Raw genomic sequence first — 16,630 nt, 5'->3', positions numbered from 1 at the left:
CGCTAGTAGTGTGATGGTTGCCAGGCAGCAATGAGAATTGCAAAAGGGAACTGTTTTTAGAAAAAGTGATGATATTCTCCTTACTTTCGCGCCGTCATTGACGAATGGGCGTTCTCTCGTCTTGAAAGCCTTTCGTCGAGCAAAGCCCGGACAAGTGGTTTCGGCTGGCAGACTGAATAAACCAAGCACCTTTCAATCTAATCAACTTACCTAAAGTTTGTTATTTCGGATCTGATCGTCAAGTGTTGCACTTTTGGCGCGGAGGTATTCCCATTGTGAGATCAGTTTACGCGCAAAAACCAACTGGCTGGAAAAAAATACCGACGGTTTTCCCTTACGTCATCAGAGCCGCTTAGCCGAGGAAGAGATCATGACTCGGAATTTTAAGACGGCGGTAAAAGAAACAAACTCGGTTTTGGCACTAAAAACTGTAAGACAAGTCAAGGAAAGATTAAGAGTCTTAGATTCGAGGTTCTAAGATACGTCTGCTAGTTTGCATTGTCGTGTGTAAACAATATACACGACTGAAATACCGTCTGACAACAAAATCTCCTCCCGCTTTGGAAAAACCGCATTTCCGACTGAAGTGGAAAGTGCTCGAGGCGGTTTATATAACAAATGGACCAAGCGTCGGGGGTTTTGGGGAGACGCTTTCTTTTTCAAGGATCCGTTCTTTACCGGTGACTTAGCACGCAGTAATGTCTTTGTCATCATAATTCATCGCTACAACATCGTCCATGCCGAAATCACTACCATTTCACTATCTGTATCTTCTAAGCACTATGGTGGTCATTACCGTAATCAGGATCCATCTTTTTGTGATTTGCTTGCTTGTTTGTTTGTTTGTTTGTTTGTTTGTTTGTTTGTTTGAACCTTTATTTAATCACGATAAGCTCAAATCAGCCTGCAGGCCGCTTTTCACTGAGGTCATGAGGGAAGAGATAAGGATCAGGCAAAATATAACAAAGATACAGTTTCCACGATTTAAAGTCCTAATAAATCTATACACATATCATTACACGTATATGGTACACAATACATAAGAGTGAGCGCTTGCATATGGTTCGCGTCCGTTCTTTCTGGCCATTTCTGATTTCTGTTTCTTCAGAGTTTCTTGAAGGAATCCATGGTTGGGGCCGTGTGTGTGTCTGGTGGTAGACTGTTCCAGACATTGGGTTCACGGTTGCTTCGACAATTCAAAATATTTTCCGGTTTTTGTGATTCCAACTACACGTTTGCAACGGATAAAGTAACAAGCGGTATCCTGGAACTGTCCTGTTAATTACAGTGAGCCATAGTTTCTGAGGTTACATCTAGTTTTAGCCTTGACTGAACAGTGCAATGATTCCCATGTGTAAAACTTCGCTGTATGGAGAAATAGAGCGTCCACTGTAGTTCTAAGTTCGCCGTGAGGGGATCATCGCGAAAACCACGAAGATATTACCACCGCGAACCCCTTTACAGTAATCAATTGAGGACGAAAGTTGGTCAGTCGGTCGGTAGATTACTTGTTTTGGTTGGTTGGTTGGTTGGTTGGTTGGTTGGTTGGTTGGTTGGTTGGTTGATTGGTTACTTGGTTAGATTGATGAAAAGAACCACAGAAAGGGCGATGGCAAGAAAAACAAAGAAACCAAGCGCCAAATTTAGGAACGAGAATTGTGTGAGATGATGTGTCGCACCTTTACCTGTCTGTAAAGGTGTAACTATTACACCTGTGTCATTTGATGAAAGGTACCAGTGAATGCGCTGCGTCCGTGTATGCCGCTAATGATGTTTACTGAACAGCTCGGAGCCACTCAGCATTCAAATGCGCCTGGGGTGTTTATCTAACAAGTCCTACAGGTAGCCGGGGGGAGACAGGACAAATCAAGTTCCCGTTTCTAACCGCCAAGTTCCGTTGTGACTCATCTGACAGAAATGGTCGTCTGAAAATGAGCGCATTGTCACGGCTAGATATACAGAGTTGGTCAGGCGTGTGCGAACGGACGTCACATGTCGATACTGTCTAACAACATTACATCTTTGTTTTTCAACATACACTTGAAATAAATCTCTTGTAGTTTTGCTAAAGAAAAGTGAAAATCTGTCGAAAAGAGCATGTAATTCGTCCTTATCATAGCACGATCAGAGATGGCGACTATAATGATCTTTACTTGAGTTATTGACACACTTATAGCTTAGCGTCCCAAATGCAGTACTGTATGGAGAGCATTTGAGGCCTTCTGGAACTTGAAGACTTATCGGTGCCCTACATATGCAAATCTTATGTAGAGTCGTCTCAACTTTGCTGCTACAAAAAATATTGGATCAGTCATGATGTATGAACAAGCTAATTGATGTTGACCATTTTTAAAGACCATGAAGAAATAAATCAAATGGTTAGATTTTAATTGAACAAAATGTACAATTTCTAGCTTGTAAATAAATACGGTGCCGTTTCCTCCGTGGCTAACTGTCCGTTGATGTACTGAGCGTTCTCTCCTATCTGTTCCTCCATCTGACAGCTATATTGTTGGAGGAGAGGCGGCCGCAAATTTACCCTGGGTCCGCTGCCTTCCTGGCCGGCCCCGCTGTTCAAACTCGCCGCCTGCCGAGCACCACTTGTGCGGGGTCAAATATTGGCGCAGTCCGCCTGCTTTGGTTGTCTTCAATTAGGGGGGTCCGCACGGGTAATTAGGAAGCGTGGCGAGCTTTGACTTGGAGATCGCGGCGGAGAATAGAGAACAACTTGACAATTATTCCAAAGAAAACCCGTCTTTCTCTTTGTCTCAATACCCTTACAATGAGGGAATATTTGGCATTTTTGTCTCTTACAGTGAGGATAATTGGATGTGTTTTCAATCCAACCACCTGTCGTGTAGATGGCAGGTGTTGAGGAGGAGGCTGAATTAGACCAGCAGTTCGGCGGGAATTACTGTAAACTTTATCGATTTCTGTGCGAGGCCGATGGTTGTGTACAGCAAACCTCGCCATGGGAGGCTTTCAGGTGGAACGGACGGGAGGGAAATCCGGCTTTCGACTGGATTTTCTTCTTCTGCTTAACACATGCTGGCTAGAGGAGCTTACCTGTGACAGACTAAGCTAAAGCTAACGGAAAGATACCATGGTTTATATAACACTTACATGAAATAAATGTCTATGAAATTTATCTTCATTTCAAGGATCAAAACGAAATCTCAGCATTACATTTGGACGCATTTGACGCAATGCCTTCTTACGGATCAATTCTTAGTGAATATCTTAGACAATGGTAACCAGAGATGCACAGCTAACAATGGCAAACAGCCCACGTATTGGTACCACCAGTGTCTGAGTGGTGTAGCTTCAGAGAAAGACGAACAGGCAATGACTCGTGTCAAAGTGATGTAATTTGGGGATTTTTCAGGTAAGCACACCAGGCCATAGATTGATTGACCATCGCTTAGCCGTCGGGCGATGGACGCATCGTGCAGTTGCGCACAGCTCTGAATGGAAGAAGAAATGTGGCCCACGATTCCCCCGCTTCTTTCAGCACTGTCCCAGAACATCATGGCTGGTGACTTGTTAGTCTTTATCAATAATCAGTGGGAAAGTCAGCTGTCAACAACTGCTAGACACCTTTTAACCCCTGACCAACATGGTACATCGGTTGTATAAAGTGTAGTCAGACAGGAATTGTTGTCTTGCACGTAGTTACAACATATTATAAATTCATCACAGTTTCTGTTGGATGTTTGGTAAACATTACATCATAATTTTGTCCGCTGCGTACAATATCTTTTCCAACACAACATTTGGCAACTATGGACGGTATATCATCCTTATATACGCGAACACGACCTTATGCGATACGATCTGTTGAAGTGCTACCTGGATGTAGCGTCCGTCTCTCGCCGCCCCTCCCCCTAGTTAGACAAACTAACTGACTTCTCTTCCACAAAAGGTGAGCTAACAAGCTAGTATCTAACCTGCCCTTTCCTGCAAGTCAGTTGAAAAAGGGCGACAGGTTCAAATACGAACGCTGCCGAAAGCCAACCGACCCGTACCTACGATGGAACTGACCCGTTAACTCATTAACCCGTAGTTATTTTCCCATCACGCCTGGCGCCTATTTTGTCAGCAGCCTTTAGTATATCATAGTAGCGAAGAAGTCGTGCGTTTGACGTATGTTTAGTTTCTGGACGATTTTTCGGTCTGTCGTCATGGCGACGTCTCCGGTGTGATGCTAATGGTACGACCGGTGTTTGCCTCCACGTCTCTCTTAGGTTTTATTTCCTTGCAATTAGTGAAAGGCTTCTAATGGCTGGAAGACGTTTTGTCGTCTGATCGTGCCAAACGGGTGCCCTGCCGCTGCCCGGGCTGTTGAGACCGTGTGTACCCAGGCTGACACGTAGGGCCTACACGGGGCAGGTAGTGTGTGCACAGTTTATCATAGGGGCCATTCCAAGGACACGGTGTGGAGATATGGAAAATAACGATAAACATTCTGACAACTGTTTGCCACCGTCCGAGAGAAGTTGATGATGGAGATGTGGTTGCTATTATGACGGCGTGGTCACATTCTTCGTAGGCCATCGTACATTTGTTCGACGTTGATGTTGATGATTTTCAGGCAGGCTGTGACAGAACCAACAGCCGACAATGATCGAAGACAGTCTTTTCCGTAACAGGACAGCTGAATTTTGCACGCCACATGCATGTCTATATATCCCAAGAAAGCCATCACTTTGAGTTACGTTAGAATAACGTATTGGTCGCTACGAAAAAAAAACCCCACTCATTTGAAGGTCACAACTCACAAGTGTACACGCGGTTTGTCCTACCCAACTAAACACTACATTCCTCGGTACAATACTAAGTGTTATGTTCGGCGTGGGAACCATCTCAAAACGAGTCCGGTAAACAGGCTTTATCTTTATCCGAAAAAAAGAAATGGGCCAAGGACCCTGCTTTGAATGAAATAGACGCAAAGCGGAGGAAAAGAATATTCTATCACCTATCTATTCAGCTTCTTATCAGAAAACCAACACAAGTAACGGTTAGAAGACCCCCCCCCCCATACCCCATAGGGTTCTATGGCGTCTAGTTGTTTAAAAACGTATCCAATTTTGCAATGGAAGACTGGGCCAAGGTCTGAACTCAACAAAATAAGCAGCAATGGCATTCTATGACCTACTCCACTTACTTCTTATCAGAAAACCGTACGCTTAAAGAAAAGGAAGAAAGCCCCACCCCACCCGAAACATTCCGGGGAGTCTTGTTGTTTCAAACATGTATCCGATTTTAGAAAAAAAGGGTCAAGGGCACAAAAGAAGAAACAAAATACACTAAAATAACATTCATACCCTACTTTATTTACGTCTTATCAGAAAAATAATTCTTAAGATGTAAAAAGAACACCCCCTCTCTCCCAAGACATTCCGTTACGTCTTCTTGTTCCTAAGTAAAGCCGCGCTTGATGCGATAAGACAGAAAAATCACCGATAAAAAGTGCTAAGATGTCGTCCAGTCCTGCTGAATAGGCGATGTGGGTGCAAGATAGCCCAGTTACTAGATATCAGCGCTATTAGTTCATTAAATACCCATTTCAAAGCGCGCCCGCTGATAGTCGAACCAAACAGTTTACGCAGTGCGGGGAGGAATGTACAAATATCACTTCTAGATCTCTGTGTTTGCAGTTTTGGAAATAACTCGCGTTAGATCTGTTGTTTTAAAGCGGATAAGTGATATGTATATGTGCCTTATAAATACTTGATGTCTTTCCGTCCTGTTTTGTAGGTAGAACTGACTAAAAGTGAAGAGTATGGGATTTATAGACGATATGTTATCAGAAAATTGGTATGAAAACTAATCCTACACAAGTCGTTGTCACATCTTTTCCCGCACGGTGCTAGTTCTATGTATTTGTTCCTCTGATGACATAAAAAGCAGAACAAATTAATTTTGTGACTACTGCAATGTTATTCTTTAAATTTTCTGAATACCGCCAGGAACAAGTTTAGAATAGACCGATCCAATAGATCCGCCCACCTCCGTTAAAACGTACAAATGCAAAATGAAAGCATAAAAACGCTAAGATTAGACGAACATACGGCCATCGTTTCATTGGTCGAACTGCTAATTGCCATACTATCATCATTGTGGTTGAATTGCTAATTATGATGGACAGTCAGAATCTGTTTATTGAAGCAAATGGGAGGGGGTTAGTCTGGGACCACCGCCACCAGGTTTAGGCCACAGGGTGTGAAGATATCGTCCACTATCGCTGGATTACAGTGTGTAAGGGTAGGGAACTGTGACGACTATCAGCAGCCATCGCTGATGACATTTACACATATCGGAACCATTGATATTCTGAACTGCACTGTTGACCCCGCGATGTAAGATAACAAACTACTGTAGTGCTTACATCCCATTTCCACGAGTCTAGAGGCTGCGACCGCACTGCGGCCACTGGACGACCAAAGCGACCTATTGCTCAACGAATTCTATAGATTAAGAACAATTTTTTAAATGTTTTGTATGTTTATTTTCTAAATCATCCTTTCACATCTTGCATCATGATCCACATATGAAATCAAGCTAGGGTCACAGAAGTCAAATTCTGGTCGCTGTACGGCCGCTCAGCGACCGTCGTCTAGTGGAAAGAGGCTTTGAAAACTACGTACGTTTCAGCATGGTGTCCATTGGTAGTTTATTTGGATCCCCGTACTTGTTTATTCACTAGCTTATAAATTTTCACGGCTTCTGGAACAAACAATTTGTATTTCAGATGAGACTATGGATAACAGACAAATACGGGAAGCTTTTTTCTCTCTTCCTGTTTGAGATATGTCGTATCCACCCCAAAAACGAGCTGCTAATTATCAATCCATGTCCTGTGGCTTTCTGATCAAGTTTTTGCCCAGTTACATCTTCATTAGATTAATCTATATCAACGTTGCATGTTCTTAAAACCCCCTATAGAATATATGCAGTAATATAGTCGGGGTTCAGTCATATAACCGTTATGTACATTCTATGTTGGTATGTTCTGAGTCTGAGTTGTGATATGTATGTTATTTCATGAAACTCTACTATGATACAGTGGAAATCCCAGCAGTAGCCAGCAGTCTTTTGTTTTTGCTCCGATTGTATTTCTAAGGATAGAGAAGATAAAGATAATCTTCCTGTTTATTTATCGTTTTATCAATTAAGCGGTAACCAACCCTGTGTAAACAACACGATAAAGACCCGAGGATTACTGATGTAGCATAACCGAATTCTTCTCCTCCATAGATGTCGCCAACACCTGCCGCAGCTGGAGTGTTTTGTTGTTGTTGTTTGTTTATTTTGGTGTCTTCTGGTAGTCTCACAGGTTTCAGCATCACCATGGCAGGTCTAGAATTTTGGTCGCTGTACGGTCGCTCAGCGATCGCCGTCTAGTGGATGGAAAGGGGGCTTTGAAAACTACGCACGTTTCTGCTACTCTCCAAGCAGAGGGGTTCCATCTGATTTTTGTCGTGTTTTAGGCGTTTTTGTCGGGGTTTCTAGTTTGTATTTTTGTGTGTGTCGCCAACCCACGACACACAAAACATTACAAAGTAGAAAGCCCGACAAAAACGCCTAAAAACACGTCAAAAACAGCCGGAACCCCTCTGCTTGGAGAGTACGTTTCGGCATGGGTGTTCACGGGTAGGTTATTTATACCAGGGTATGGCTTAATGAGGGCATTCGGTAGTCTTACGGCACGGTCACAATCGTAGTAGAGCTGTCGTGTGCATGCGATTTTGATTTTTTTTTAATTTTCAAGACAAGCCGGCTTTTTCGTAACAAGAGCGCTGACTTATGTACTGCGCATGCACGATTACCCTATCCCAAGAATGCTCTCAGTTTTATGATCGTACGACGAAGTTGACTGGGCCCGGAAGGTCTCATCAATAATATACAAGAAAACTAGCGTCTTTTTCCCGCCTATCATAAGACATTGGATATGAGTTTTTACCAAATGGAAGAAGAAGGCAGCAGCCCCTAGCTTCTGTTACTAGATACGGAAAAAGCGACAACCGTACGACGAAGTTGACCGGTCTAATCAATAATATACAAGAAAACTAGCGTATTTTTTTCCCGCCTACCCTACGACATTGGATATGAGTTTTACCAAATGGAAGAAGAAGGCAACAGCCCCTAGCTTAGAATTCTGTTACTAGATACGGAAAAAGCAGACACGGGACGATTCTACTAACCGACCGCACGCTGGTTAAGTCCCCAGGTTAACTATGGACCACTGACTCCAGCTCTACGCTTTATTGTCCATTCTTCCCACAGGAGATCCAGGGATGTGAAATCCGGAAGTTAAGCAGATTATCCTTCTTGTGGTAAGACGTTTTGTCGTCTTGCCTTTAACCACCTGTTGGAAAAGGACTAGGACTAAGTCGGGACGGAGACACAGTGCAATATTTGTTTCCTAAGCCTGATCTCTGCCGGCCCCATTTTTGTTAGCTTACGTAAGAAAGGCAATACGTTTAATACTGTGACGGAACAGCACAGGGACAAACCAGGAAGAATTGTTTGGGGATGAAATACATGCACCACCTCGATCCTTAAACGACTCGTCCCCTATATTGTAACTAAACGTTAGTATATGTAAAAATAACAATAGAAACGCATTTCGCAAAAATGAAATTTGACAATGTACAAAACAAAACCTACAACGAACGAACCGATATTACAATCATATGTAGCAAGACATGAGTTCTTAAGGTGGCAAGGTGGACCCTGTGGTTAGGGTTGTTATGGCCTAGAGAAAGGCACTTTACTTCGACCTTGTTGAAAAGCGGCCTGTGTGGCCGAACAAGCATTCGAAGGAAAATAAAAGCTTTGACTTGACTTGACTTGACATCTATTTCCTTACTCTACTCAGGTGAAAATGCGTGTCTAGCTTCGGTTAGGGACGTCCTTTCAGACCGGACATAAAGCCCAGTGGTCCCGTGGTTGAGGAGGGCCACACCCTGCCGCACTTATCGAAAAGAGCAGGGGTCCATCCCAGTGTGAGTGGATCAAACCTTACAGCTTGGCCTCCGGGTTGACATCTTGAATAGGTGATGATCACCTAAAACAATATGATATATCTCAATACAACAAGAAAAAAATACAAAAATCAGTTCACGGAGTGTTTGAGCGCCCGGAAGAATTCCAACTACAGATCAACTACTGAAACATTGCCAACAGTTGTAGTAATTACATCACCCGGATAGAACATGCATTACCTTTGCCGGTGCACTTATCAAATTAGATCCAGTCAAGGATGGGGATGGGGGGGGGCGTAATCATGGACAATTGGCACCAAAAGTATTCAAAATCTGTCAACCTGTCACACATTCACGAGAACGTCCCAACTAACAAATGACCGTTCTGAAAATACCTACTGTATGTTAAAACTGTGGAAGTTTTCCATACAAAAAAAACATGCCGAGGCACAGTGCCCCACTGTTTTTTTTGCTGATAGATGCATACTTTAATCGATCGGTGCCCTATATGATTTATATCTACCTGTCAAATACCAGAAACACAAAGGCTGGACTTGGTAACGCGTTTACAATTACCATCTGATAACTACATATATTTTCTGGCAGAACAGTGTACACAAGAACATTAAACAAATATCTAAATGTCGGTAATTTACGTACGCCCAGTTTGTGAAACATTAGCGAGATTTGTTCTTTGACAATTTAATCAGTTCTTTATTATTCTCCATATCTATTTTGTTTTAAGCGGTGGGTTTTATCGGTGATATAGAACGATCGTGCACGCCGTTATCTGTGATTTGACAAGCGGGTCGAGGTTATTAATAATGTTCACAATCCTCTCCCTGTGTTTAGTAGTCACCACAGCCGGGATCAAAGGTGTCTATCAGAGCTAAATTACCGTTTACTCAAGTGTTTGATGCGTCAATTAAAAACAAACGACACGAAAAGTACACATCAATGCACGATAACACCACCCGGGCGAGTTAGGTAGCGCTTTGGAATCCTGACCAAAATTACCCAATAGTTCTCGCTGATAGTCCTTTTATTTTTTATGCGTTTTTGATCCACAAGATCACCCAATATTTCTGTTTTATTTGTAAATTCTGACGCTAGGGTTTCGTTAGTCTATGATTGGTTTAGACAAGGGCAGCAAGGAGATTGACGGGAAAATTCGACGACAAAAAGTCTCAGTAATTTCAAGTGTTCTGTTGTGTAGCCTTGTGGTTAGTTTGTCGAGGTTTTCAGTCGACTCCCCAGACCAGACTCGTGTTTGGAACTGTTTCTGGTTTCTTGTTTACCGTTGTTACCCCCTGGCCCAATGTTTGGATATCTCAGCTCCAGTTCGATTGCCAAGCTTTGTCGCTGTGTATCTTTATCTGCGCTGTTGTTTACGCTACTCGGGAATCATTGGGAATTTCAACCACCTACTCTGTACTGAATAATCGATTAGAGACAAGTGTTACCCTGGTGGGGACTTAGCAGAGTTTGGAATGTGTACAGGCGGGATCGTTGTTATTTAGGAAGGGGTGTAAGTGTGAATTTGTGCCGTAGTTGAGGAGGAGGGACAAGTGGTTGTGTATCCCCTCCCCCTGTATTATCATAAGAATGCCCGGGGTGTCAGATAACACATTAGGCCGGGTGGGCGGGCTACATGTGACACCCGAGCAAACCTGGGTATGGATTGGGCGTGACGTCATCCCGGCCCCGTGTGTTCTACCTGGCGCTGTGATAAACTGTCCCAGGTGTTAGCGACGCACAGCATACCGCACACTCTGGTCTCACCTGACGCAACGACCCTGTACCTGCTGCTGAGACTGTCTTAACGGAGTCCGTCTTACCGGACCGACCTTAGTACGCCCCCCGCTCCCACTGCCACTACCTCCCGACAACCCTCCGTTCGGGAGACCGCCGACTGCTCTGCTCACTCGCGGAGAAAATCGCCTTTACCGCTCAGACATTGAGAACTTTTTTGATCCGACGCCAGTCTTCCGATCTTAAGACATGGAAAACCACCACGAACCACAACAACTGACAATCCCTGTGGTAGACCCACTACCGCGGGAAGAAACCGACGGGCTCGTCGACGTCGAGTCGATGGACGACCACGACACCGAAGAGACAGCGCTGTCCCCCTCGGGGCCGTGCGGCTCTCCTCCCGAGGACGAGTCGTCGGCGAGGGAGTCCGACAACGACGTCGTCCCGAGCCCGGCCGATTCCCTGACCGAGAACAACTCCGCCGAAGCCAACAGCATCGACGGCAAGTGTGTGAAGCCTACGTACCACCGCCGGCCCAAGCCGCCGTTTTCCTACATCGCCCTGATCGCCATGGCCATCCGAGACTCGCAGAACAACCGCCTGACTCTGGCGGAGATTAACGATTACCTGATGAAGAAGTTCGAGTTCTTCCGTGGGCCCTACACAGGCTGGAGAAACTCCGTCCGACACAACCTCAGCCTCAACGAGTGCTTCACCAAGGTAACTTCATCATCACTAATGATTATGATAAATGTTGAATATATGATTCTTAGCAACACTCTCAGTAACTTTAGAGGTTTAGTTTAGTACAATGAAAGAACCTGTACTTAAAGCACGGAAAAGAGGACATAGAATCTCTTTGGTAATTTTTTCAGTTTTTTATTGCAAAAGTGTCGCTGCTCTGATGTAGAAGTGAATCACGATTTCTTGGCAACCAACTTGGGCTCGTCTTCTGGGTTATTTTCATGGGGAGAACTTTATTCTATTTCATGTTTCTGGAAACCTGTCTTAATAGAATGTGAAGCAACGGCCAAAGTGTCGTGAAAGACATGTTAAGGGATCAAAAGTTGTTTGGCCAATCTGTCGTTTTCATCATCAAAATTTCTACTTGCATCGAAAAGTGATTTGCTGTCAGAGTTTTAGAATCACGTTGATTTTTTTAAACCATTAATTTTGCGTTTGGACTTATATTATCTGTGCGTCTGGACTTATGGTTTATGTTGTATTGTGCATTGGTACAGGTGCTTCGCGACCCGTCCCGTCCATGGGGCAAGGACAACTACTGGACCATCAACCCCAACTCCGAGTACACCTTCGCCGACGGGGTCTTCCGCCGCCGCAGAAAGAGGATCAACCGCAAGTCCAGCCGCAAGGCTGCCGCCGCCCGGCTAGCCGAGGAGAAGGCAGAGGCCGAGAAGCGCTCACCGAAACTCAACAGCAGCTTTTCCATCGACGCCATCCTTAGCAAGCCGGACTACAAGTACACGGACTCCCCGAAAACCATCACGGCGGGCCAGCATCTACACCCGGCGTGGCAGAGTTTGATCCCGAAGAGAAACCACGGCATTTGCGAGCCGGTCAAGCCGATACCTTGCTCGGCGGCTCCTCACATGGGGCTGGCGGCGCCCAACGCGATCTACCCCGCCGGCGCGACCGTCCTGCCGCTCTACCGGTACCAGATGGAGGCGCTCCGCGGCGCTGGGCTCCAGCACGCCGGCTTCCTCGCCCACCACGTCCCGGTGACGCTCCCGATGACCACGGCGAACCTCCACACACCCTCGCCGCAACACAGGTACACTTTCAACGTTGCCACTTTGAACGCGTCCTAAACTCTATGGACTCAGCCGACGCGAACTTGTTGTATATTCGACGCTTGTCAGAAGTCTTAATTTCTGACAAAAGAACTCAATGTATGTCTCTTGACAATTGTTCCTCTTGAAATGAACTCTAATTTGGTAACAGAATGTGAGGTGTAAATAATTTTGATAGGTATAGTGTGGACCAAGACCGGCGACCGCGGTTCTATTTATCGAACGTGCTGTCCCCCTCCTTAATCACAAAGCCTGTAATGTTGTTAGACCAAGCTGGATTTGGTTTGAGTATTTTTGGATTAAGAAATCGTGTAGACCAGAACTATTTACATTAATTGCCGTGTACTTACCTATGATTTGACGTAAATCATTTTTAAAGGTATATACACAACGAGCTCAGGCAGCTTTTTTGTTAGTCTGTATTGAATGTACGGTAGAATTTGTTGTATTTTGTCACTATTATTATCATAACGACCACAACACAACTCTGTGTTAGGAATGTCCGGTTTTCTAGACCTGGTTTTTAATCTGAGAGTGCTCAACTCTCAAGTAGATTGAAACTTAAGATGTTATGTTGATGTGTAGAAGTGCTCTTTAGTAAATTCTGTCTTTGTCGACTATCAGGATATGAATTAACAACACACTCTAGTACTTTTTGGATCGCAATGTTGAAGCAATTATTTCAATCGTTACCAGCGAATCTCTTCGCTTCCATACTTGAAGATTTGGAAGCAAATGTCATTGATGCCATGTAATTACAATGCTGCATACAAAATACAGCATTCTTCTGTGTTATTCTACTTGTAGAACAGACACGGTACAGCTAGCCCTCTCCAGGGCGCGTTTCGCCGAATGGCGTTTACGCAGAAATTTTAGACGCCCGGGACAGCTCGACAGTTTTGTCCGCTTCCACTGACAAAAAGTGCTCAATTTTGAAGTGCTGGAAACGAAATATCGACCTTTTGTAACGGTAGGACCCACTTGTTTGAAGTATTTTGTGATTACAAGTCCTAGTATAATCGCTACAGAAAAACTTGTTTTTCGTATGAGGTAATTCTATCACAGCGGACATGTCCTGCCGTGTGCGTGAACAAGTCTTCGGTGAATGGGGTGACAGCAAGCGAATCGGGCGGGCTCTTGGTGTATTGTAGCCCGAAACTGCACCTGTACCACGGGTGACGCCTGTGTGTTCTTTTTTCCACACCATCCTTCATTCTCCGCAGAATCACCAGATTTAAAAAAAAAATTCTCTGTGTTTTTTTTCTCTCCACAAAACGTTAGTGTTTCTGTTCTCGCTTTTGGCAGGATTTAGGGAGTGTTTGAGAATGACAGTAGCTTACTTCTCCGTAGTGTCGCTTGCACCATTTGACTTGTAAACATCCTGAGCGTAGCTACAACCTAGATCGAATATCCCGAGTTTTTGTCCCGCCTGAAATCAAACCGGTATCGAATAACTGAGTTAGATAAACCATGTGTACTTCCATTTTTCCTTACTGGTGAAATATTGAGAGAAGGCAAATATTGGGTGCGCCTGAAATCTTTGTTACGGACTTAGGCGTGTGTGTGTTATTTACCTGTACGTATACATGTGAGTCAGCAGGAAAATAGCGCAGTCAGAGGAAGTAGGGTTCGCTGCCTCTAACTGAACTACTGAAAATGTTTCGCCAAATTCTATAGCGACACACGTATGACGACCGTTAGGTTGGCATATATCACGGAATTCTTGACACGTTCTCTCGACTTGGAAGTAGAACGTGCAAATTTCGAAACATTTCGTTTACCTTGCAAATAGCCGTTTATTCTAGCTTCACCATCAAAAGTTGTCCTTCGAATATTTTCTAAAATTTGACAATTCTTTGAGCATAAAAAGGCGAAGTGCGGATACAGTCGATGGACAAACATGAACACAAACGTCGTGTCTATCAAACGTTATACGACGTGCAAAATTGAACATCGACCGCAGGCCAGTCCTATATCTATGCAATCTGTTCTTTGTTGTTAACTCTTAGCGGTATAGCAGACTTGATGTTGTATTATTCTATATCTATATTTGTGGCGTGCCTCACATCAATGTTGTAAACTATATGTTTTCCTTAGCTTGCCTGCGTGTAACGGAAGGAAAAGTCCGTACTATATTTCCATCACTTATTCCACAAACTCCTTTGTAAATGCTATCGCTCTCACAAGAACATTCCAAGTGTTAAACAATGTTTGATTGTAATATATTATCTTTGCAATATAATTGTATTACTTGTACGTAGTCTATTGACTTATGCTGTGCCAAAACAAAAAAAGAACGTTAGAATTGTGTTTTAACGTTTGACACGTATCTTTACCACTTATCTGTTTCGCTAAACCACATTGTTGATCTGTTGAAAACTTTGTTGTGTTGTTCCTCTTGCCATGGCTCTTGTAACGGCCCACTGGGTAAGGCCCTCCGGCGGCCTAGCCACACACACAGACACGTGGGCAACTCCGACCCAAAATAAACCATCCATATACAAGTTCATCACCTCTTGTCGTGTTCCTGATGTGTTTTGTTGATTATGAGTGGGAAGTGTCCGGCCCAACCCGTGTGAGTGTTTGTTAGCTGGGGAGGGTTTCTAGGCAGATGTCGTCTGCGTGAAGAATGTGTCAGACTGATGTACGTATGTATATGTGTACTGGCGGGGCTCAGTGTTGGCGGGGTGAGCTCATAGCTGCTCGTCAACCACTTGGCTTTCCTGTGAGTCACCAAGTCTTCCACAACACTCATGTGGTGACAAAGTCGTCCTTTTCTGATCGGATAAACCCAAAGTATCAACAATTTTTCCAGTTTCGACTATTTTGTTGCCACCACCGAGTCCAGAGACAAAGCCACTTGGGTTCTCTCAATAACTTACCCGTAGTTTACAAACGCTCCCTAGCCCTTGTCCTTTAGCTTTGTGATAAAATATTACTTTTGTTTAGTAAATGGTTCAAGCTTCAAACTAAATGTTTTGCAAATGCTTTATCATCCACTTAACGTGATGGTCACATAAACATGCGAGCCACGCTGCTGTCGAGACACTACAGAATGCCAGGTTTCGAATGTAAGTGTTGAAGTTAGCTTAAAAGAAGTATGAATTTTCGTCCATTGCAAAGGTAAAGATTTCTGCTCTTCACTCCTAGTAAACAAAAGACTTGTCTATCACTAAGCTATGCCTCTCAGAAATAAGCCTGAAACACTCAAGGAATGACCGCTGCACGTCTTAGCGGAAGCTTAATGTCGTAAAGCAGTCAGACAACTTTTACAGTGTATGTGTACATGGCAATCCTTCAATGCCCAGACCTCAATGTAAACGCCATCTTATTATGTACATGGCCATTACCACGCAATTACCAGTTGTAAAGACAGTGTAGCTGGTGACTTTGGCTTTGTCAGGTAACGGTGCCAGATACAACAGTAGTCCACCAGCGTACATTAGACTGTGTCACTTCTTTAAAACCGCCATTAGGGTTGTTTTGATGGAGTCGACTTTGCTACAGGAACATGTACACAACACTTCTGTCAAAGCTGTCAGCGAGGGTTTGTCGTGGGGGCGTACCTTCGTTTTCTTTAATAAAATAGGTTAGATGTTATCTCGGACCGATCAAACTTATCGCTTGAACTGTTGGGTTAAGGAGTTTACAGGGCAAACGTTGCTCTGGGTCCGACAGGCGTTGGAATGGCATTACGTGTGTGCGGAGTGTTAGTGAGACGATTATTGTTCTGTTTTGAGCCATTGGTTAATACACTTTATTTCAAACTGTTCATTTCATGATTATGCACGAAATGAGTTGTCTATTCAGACCAGTAAAATCTATCCGAATTTCTCGAAGCTTACAGACAAAGAAAATACTATTCTTCTTTTACCTACCAAAACCCAACAAATTATAGAAAAGGTGGGACATTACGTCTTCCATTGCTTACAAAAGAGAAGTCAAATCCTAGTTATAGACAATTACGTTTGTATAATCTAGTTTAGCCGCTTGTATAACTGTTTTGTACCCTGTTCTTTTATGTATGTTATTTGCAATTAGCCTTCGGGCAGGAATTTGCAATAAACTTATTATTAT

At 43.8% G+C, this 16,630-nt stretch overlaps 1 protein-coding gene across 1 annotated transcript; it reads left to right on the top strand.

Annotated features, from left to right (window-relative positions):
- Positions 1–10,676: 10,676 nt before the first annotated feature.
- Positions 10,677–15,062, top strand: LOC136438644 (forkhead box protein Q1-like). Its single transcript, XM_066433548.1, has 2 exons — positions 10,677–11,462; positions 11,984–15,062. The coding sequence occupies exons 1-2, from the start codon at positions 10,989–10,991 to the stop codon at positions 12,569–12,571; spliced, it is 1,062 nt and encodes a 353-aa protein (XP_066289645.1). The 5' UTR covers positions 10,677–10,988; the 3' UTR covers positions 12,572–15,062.
- The last annotated feature ends 1,568 nt before the right edge of the window (positions 15,063–16,630 follow it).

The sequence above is a fragment of the Branchiostoma lanceolatum genome, chromosome 7 (genome assembly GCF_035083965.1).
Source record: "Branchiostoma lanceolatum isolate klBraLanc5 chromosome 7, klBraLanc5.hap2, whole genome shotgun sequence".
In the NCBI taxonomy this organism is placed as follows: Eukaryota; Metazoa; Chordata; class Leptocardii; order Amphioxiformes; family Branchiostomatidae; genus Branchiostoma; species Branchiostoma lanceolatum.
The sequence above is the reverse complement of the archived record's forward strand: the minus strand, read 5'-3'. Positions and strand labels throughout refer to the sequence as shown.